The sequence below is a fragment of the Chrysochloris asiatica genome, unplaced genomic scaffold (genome assembly GCF_000296735.1).
Source record: "Chrysochloris asiatica unplaced genomic scaffold, ChrAsi1.0 scaffold00140, whole genome shotgun sequence".
Lineage (NCBI taxonomy): Eukaryota > Metazoa > Chordata > Mammalia > Afrosoricida > Chrysochloridae > Chrysochloris > Chrysochloris asiatica.
Window position 1 is genome coordinate 2,371,947 of NW_006408658.1, and position 7,095 is coordinate 2,379,041.

The following is a 7,095-nucleotide window of genomic DNA, read 5'->3' on the forward strand; positions in this document are numbered from 1 at the left end:
TTTTAACTAAAAACTGCAATCAAGTGAATACCGACTCAGAGACTCTATAGAGGAGCCTAGAACCACTCCCTAGGGTTTCCAAGTCTGTACGTTTTTACTAAAACAGACAGCCTCATCTTTCTCGTATGGAGCATAGAAGCTGGTGGGTTCAAACTGCTGACCCACTACATGACCAGGGCGCCTTATCACTCCCATTTTGCTAAGTGCCCTCAAGTCGATTTCAACTCATAGGAGTGGCTGGTGGGCTTGAACTGCCAACCTTGTGATTAGCAGTCCAGTGCTTATCCTATAGCACCACAGCACTGTATGAATATTGCCACCTCATACACTTTTACAGATGCTGCTGTCCATATATCTGTGGGGTGGCATTACACTGCCCTCCCCCTGCCCCATCACACACAGAAACCATATTGTAGCTTACCTGAACTGGGCATCAGAGTGGTCAGCAGATGCTGGGGTGTTTGTGGGTAGGTCCAGCTCCCAGTACTAGGGCTCAGACAGGCTTCAGTGAGGCTTATCAGGGTCTCCCTGTCCTTGATGTCCCTCAGAGGACCCCCATAGAAAACCGAAGCTGAGGATGAGGTCAGAGCCCCTCAGTCTTCCCCACTCCAATCTCTCAGTATCCCTGCCTCCACCTCTTTCCAGACTATCATGGGGACTGCATGGGGATGGCCAGAGTCTAACCAGCCAGCTCCTGCATGGCAACACGAGGATTGCTGAGTCTGGCCCACAGTTGGCCCTGCATTTGAAGAACCTGGGTCAGAGTGTCTTGACTCCTGGAAAAAGGATTGAGAAGGAGGGTCTCCAGTACCATCTATATGCTGAAACTCTCAAATCTTTACCTGAGATGGAAGGCTCCCCTCAAAGAAAACTCTCTCAAACTGAAATCATTTTCCTCACAAAACCTGTCACCCAACTGTCCAAGGCAGAAATATGGAAGCCATTCTTAACTCCTCCCCCTCTTCCTTACAGACCTCTCCCACCCCGTATTTACTCTCTAGCCTTACTTTGACTTATTGTTAGTTGGCTTGTTAGTGACTTGCATTGGATCTGATTCGTGTATGTAGAGCAGAACTGCGCCGCAGGATTTTCAAGGCTGTGACCTTTCCAAAGCAGCTCACAAGGCCTGTCTTCCCAGACACCTTTAGGTGTGTTTGAACTACATCCTTTCAACTAGTAATTGAGCACTTAACCATTTATGCCACCCACGGTGCCCAAATCACCAGTACTACTATATCTTTCTCAAAGATGCCTCAGTCTCCTAAAACTCTCTGCTTACCTCCAGTGCTGCCCAATATGGTCCGTTCACACTGCAGCCAGAGTGATCTTAACAACAAATAGGATCACTTTTCTTCTACTTATAACCTTTCAGTGGCTTCCTATTGTTTCCAAAATAAAATCAGGTCCCCTTGCCATGGCTGTAAAGGCCCTTTATGACCAGATTTACCTCTTGTAATGCATTCCCCAGCATGTCCATTTCAGCCACACTGACATTCTCCTCCTGGTAAGCTCATTAGCCCCAAGTACTCGGAAAGGCCCCACCCAACCAGTTCTGCCTCTGGTTTCAAGACTTAATTCAAAGTGAGACCTGAAGTCCTGGGAGGAGTCTTCCTTGATATCCCCTTGCCTTTACACTTTGGCACATCACAGAGATGAGTTTATCTCCTCATCCCAGTTGTTGTTGTTGTTGTTGTTAGGTGCCATCGAGTCGGTACCGACTCATAGAACCTTATGCACAGCAGAATGAAACACTGCCCAATCCTGGGCCAACCTCACTACTTTTGCCACGCGTGAGTACATCGATGCTGCCACTTGGCCAATTCATCTCACTGGGGGTCTTCCTCTTTTTCTCTGACCCTCCACCTGGCCAAACATGATATCCTTCTCCAGCGACAGTTCCCTCCTGACAATATGTCCAAAGTATGAGAGACGAAGTTTGGCTCATCCCAATATGTGAAAGATATTCAGTGTTTTCCGAATGGCAAAATGAACTGACAAGGTGGACTGATTGGCTTACTTACCAGCGCCCCCTGTGTGCCTGCAGCTTCAGTCCATAGAGCTGCCGATGTAGCAGGAGACCATGTAGGAAGAGCAGAGGCAACACCTGGGTTGTAGGTGGCATGCAGAATCCCTGCTGGATTAGTTCCACACTGTCAATCAAGACACGGCCCAGCTCCAGGCATTGGTCCCAGAAAACAGGCATGGAGTGCTGAGTCAACACAGCTGAGGAGAACGAGTGCTGAGTCAGCACAGCACAGCAGCCCTTTGCAATCGGAAAGTCTATAGGGGTTGGTGCCTTACCTGGCAAGGAAGCAATAGCCTCTGCAGACACAATAAGCCAAAGACGGAAATCCTTGTGCACAATGGTCATGTTCCTACTTGTAGGTTGAGCTAAAAGCAGTTCCAACTCCAAGTCTGAGACCACTAAGGGACATGAGACTGAAATCATGCCTGGGGTAAGGGATCAGACACAGGTCTGAGGCTCAGACTTGAGGCTTAGGGGAAAGAGGGGTCAGGAGTCAGACTTAAAGCCAAGGGAACAGGCTTGGGGTTAGGAAACCAGCCGTAAGGTCAGAGAGTTCAAGCTAAGACTTAATGAGTCCCAGAAGTCATACCTAGGCAGCAGACCCACCGTTAGCTCCATCAAACAGACCCATCAAAGGCTGTAGTAGCTCTTTTGGCCACTGGGACATCAGATGGCAATTATCCAGCACCAACCAGTGTCCCTTGTGCATAGCTTGGCATAGAGTGCTGACCACAGCTGGGACTGGGTCCCAGGCTTCAGAGCCCAGGGCTATCACCTGTAGATGTTTCTGCCCCTGAGAACCAATAGACAAATAGCAGAGTGAGTAAAGGGAGTCTGGGGTAACCCAAGGGACCCAGAGGAATACCACAGTGATTCCCAAAGAGCTTGAGTAATCAAAGATACATGAGAATTCTGAGGGGCAGAAGGAACCCCCACATACCACTCCAGCCCATAGGAGTCACTCTGTGGTCAAGAGGCTAGACTCAAACCTGCTCATGGTTGGCAGCTAATTTTTGGATGACAGGCAGGGGATGCAGGGTGGCTGTGGGGTGGCCAGGCGGCGGTAACAAGATCAACATGGGTTGAGTAGCCTGACTGTGCTCCAAGGGCATGGTGGGGACATCAATTGCTTCATCCAGAGGCCGGCCCAGAAGGCTGGTGGTGAAGTCGGACAGGGCACCTGCCAGGCACTCGGGTCGCAGCACACGCCACAGGATCAACTTCTGGAGGAGGCTAAGGGGATCAGGCCCAGGCCCAGGTGCAGGACCCAGCACTGTGGATGACAGTGATAGGTAAGCTTGCCAGATGTTGGAGTGGCCTGCTAGGGATGCACGCAGGCCAGCAAATGGGGGCAGTAATTCTAACATTGCACATTCATGCCAGGCTCTCAGCCCTAGCCAGGCTGGTCGGGTCACACCTTGGATATGATGGCTGTGGCCTGTGGTGGGAGAGGCTGCTAGTCCAGGCCAGAGCGCCAGCCTCTCCAGTTCTGGTGCCTTTCTTGCTGCTTGCAACAGAGCCAGAGCACCCAGAGCACCCACTAAGGGCACTCGGGTCAAGCCCAAGGTAGCCACAGTGCTGCCCAGCAGATGGCGGGTCAGCTGTGTCCTTATCTGCAGCAGATGACTGGCCGTGTCCTCACCTGGCTGAGCCTCACACTTCTTTATGTTCTCTAAAATCTGCTTGGTGGCTGCCAAGCAGTGCTCTGGTCTTAAGCGTAAAAGTGGCAGAAGGTTCTGCAGTGGGCTTAGGGCCTGTATAATGGCTATTCCGTGATGGACCAAATGCTGATAGGGTGTCCACAACAACATCTCCTGTAGCCTCAGGTCTTCTAGCTCCTCTTTCTGGGCACACAGCTGGCATAGCTCTGCCTGGACCCTCACCATGTTCCGCAGGAACTTAGCTGGTTTCTGATGTGGTGAGTTCTGGTGCAGCAGCATTGCCAGCAGCTTCTCCTGCATAGGCATTCATTGTATGGTCTGACCCTTTCCCACCACGTTCCCATCCCCATCCCTGGGCCCCTCCAATGCTCATCCCAACTCATAGACCAGGCTCCCAAGCACCTCAGCCACCTCCACAGCTTTGCAAATATCCACGATTCTGTTCTTTAGTTCCTGCCAGCGGGTCTGGAGCTCGGGTTGCTCTATGCGTAAAATTTCATGTAGCATCTGTTCTTTCAGTACGTCCATGTTCAGGCTGAGATCCAGCACATTCAGCCCCTTCAGTAAGTCACAACCTAACACTAAGAGTTACATGGGAAATTCTTAACCATTTCCCTTTTACAGAGCAGGGGGGATGGGGGAGAGAGAAAGGGCTGTACACAGGGCACAGAGAGTTTGATTGCCTACTATGGTCCTGTCCAGGGCAGTGAAGTGCACGTTGGGCTGGTTCTGGGGGCCTAGTGTGACCACAGAGCTGTGCTGACAGCCTGCCTGATGGGGCTCACCTTTTCCCAAGGCACTGAGGGGGACAGTAGTGCTCAGGTAGAGAATGAAGCCAGGCTGCACCCGGGGTGGGCTCAGCTGCTCTCGCTGTAGCAACCATTGCAGTTCTTGACACTCTAGGCCTAGCTCCACGTTGGTTAGTAGCACGGGTAAGCCTGTGAGGGAGAGAGATAAGGGCACTGTATCCACCATGCCAACATCCAGTCCCCCTCTCCAAGTGCAAGATCTGGCTGCGACAAGTTCCACACTAGCTGATAGGAGGGTCCCCTCAGCACCCTTCAGCATGGTTAGTGTCTGGGATGGGAGCCGATGGAAGATAGGTGTGGGAAGACAGGTGTGGAGTCACAGAATTTGGGGAGGCAATGAGGGACATGGTGAGTAGGGAGCAGGTCTCACCACTGGCAGCTGCCTCCTGGAGCTGAGGACCCAACTCTGGGTCAGCACCTGAGAGCACTTTAAGGTGGGGAAGAGGTGAAGTCTCAGAGGCGGGCTTTGACTTATTCTCTGTCTCTTTTTCCCTCTTCCTTTTCTCCTTTTTTCCTTCTTTCTCCCCATTTGCCTTTGCCTTCGGCTCTTCTATTTGATCCTTGGTCTCACTGCTCTCCTCACTATCCTCGTCTTCCACGCCTATGCCCTCCTCTTGGCACACTCTCTCTTGATTGCTCATGAGGCCATTCTCTGTAGCAGAAAAATGAGAAGTTGCTTTCTTAGGGGTCAAATTAGGCTCCTGGGGAGCACTATTCATTCAAGAACTCAATTTCATGCTGGAAGACACCTTAGAAAAGTTGCTTAAACTCTCTATGACCAATTACTTTACCTGTAAAATGGGATATATATGAGTGACTAGCTCAGGGTTTCTGTGAGGGTTAAATACTACATATAAAGCATTAGACGGGTGCACAGTAAACACGTAATAAATATTAGCCATCATTATTGCTCCAGCATTTGTGGAGTGGTCCTAGTCATTCCTTAAATCAGCTCTATTTTTGTCCTTTCTGTAGGTAGGTTAGAAAAGACAATACATTTCCCTTTTTTGCCTGCAATAATTCCACCACTAGCAACTAAAAGAGTCCTTGCTAATAAAGAAATCAGTTCCAGAAAGTAGTGACTTACAAGTGTAAGGCCAATCATGTAATTAGTGAAGTCACAGATGGTGTGGTAGACACAGATAGTTGGCTAACAATAACCATTTCCAACCCCATTCTCCATTATTTGTGGTCTCATACAATATTTATCCTTTTGTGATGGACTAAGTTCACTCAGCATGTTATAAGGTGTTTCACAAATTCATTGTTATTCTTCAACATTGCATACTATTCCATTGTGGGTACATACTGAAGTTTGTTTATCCATTCTTCCATTGATGGGCACTTAGGCTGTCTCCCTCTTTTTGCTATTGTGAATAGTGCTGTGATGAACATCAGTGTGCATATATCTACTCATGTCCTGGGTTGTAGATCTTGTGGATATATACCAAGTAGAGAGATTGTTGGTTCATAAGGTATTTCTATTTCCAACTTTCTAATGAAGCGCCATATCACTCTCCAGCGTGGCTGAACCATTTTACAGTCCCACCAACAATGTAGGAGGGTCTAAGTCTCTCCACATTCTCGCTGACATTTTGTAGTTTTCTGTTTTGTTTTGTTTTTTAACTTCGTTGTTAATGCTGGTATGAGATGATATCTTGTTGTTTTGATTTGCATCTCTCATGAACATTTCTTCATATTTTTGTTGGCTGCCTGAATGTCTTCCTCAGTGAAATGTCTGTTCATGTTCTGTGCCCAGTTTTTAATTGGGTTGTCTTTTTCTTGGAGAGCTGTTAGGGTTTTCTATACGTTTTAGATATTAGTCCTTTGTGTGATATGTCACTGTGGAAAAGATATATTCTTCTTTTTCCTAGATTTCCTTGCAGGTAGACATTGCCAGGGTCACAGTTTTGGTGTTTTTTTTTAATTGCTGCATAACTACCTACCACAAACTTAATGGCTTAAAACAATACCCAGCAAGCTGAAGTCTATGTTCAGAGTTTAGCTGGGCTAAAATCAAGGTATCACCTGGAACTTTTGTTCTCATCTAGGATTCAGGGTTCTATTGCAGGCTTCCAGGTTGTTGGCAGGATTCATTTTCTTCTCCCACTTACCTTGAAGAACCCTCTACCTTCCTTCGTGTGCTTTGAATCTGACTACTTCGTCTACTTCCTCCAGCCCTTCTTTGCATTTAAGGGTTCATGTAATTATATTGGGCCCACTTAGATTATCCAGCCACCACCTGTATGTCAGTCTGGTGTCCTCTGGTGGCATGCATGTTGCTGTGAAGCTGGAGGTGGGCATGTTGCTGTGATGCCACCAGTAATTTAAATACCAGTAGGTGGAAAGGTTTCAGCAGAGTTTCCAGACTAAGACAGACTAGGAAGAAGGAGAAACAGACTACTTCTGAATGTTTAGCCGCAAAATGAAAAACCTTATGAATAACACCAGAACATTCTCAGATATAGTGCTGGAAGATGAAAACCTTATGACTAGCACCAGAACATTCTCAGATATAGTTCTGGAAGATGAAAACCTTATGACTAGTGCGAGAACAGTCTCAGATATAGCGCTGGAAGATGAAAACCTTATGACTAGC

The 7,095-nt window shown here is 48.1% G+C and overlaps 1 protein-coding gene across 1 annotated transcript in view; it reads right to left on the reverse strand.

The window, feature by feature from the left end:
* Positions 1-7,095, reverse strand: part of DNHD1 (dynein heavy chain domain 1) — a 105,838-nt gene that overhangs the window by 1,566 nt on the left and 97,177 nt on the right. Inside the window, 9 exon segments of the mRNA XM_006870307.1 lie at positions 422-571; positions 685-776; positions 2,022-2,223; positions 2,302-2,424; positions 2,633-2,819; positions 3,016-3,981; positions 4,090-4,268; positions 4,473-4,625; positions 4,867-5,148. Of these exon segments, the coding sequence (XP_006870369.1) occupies positions 422-571; positions 685-776; positions 2,022-2,223; positions 2,302-2,424; positions 2,633-2,819; positions 3,016-3,981; positions 4,090-4,268; positions 4,473-4,625; positions 4,867-5,148 (2,334 nt within the window).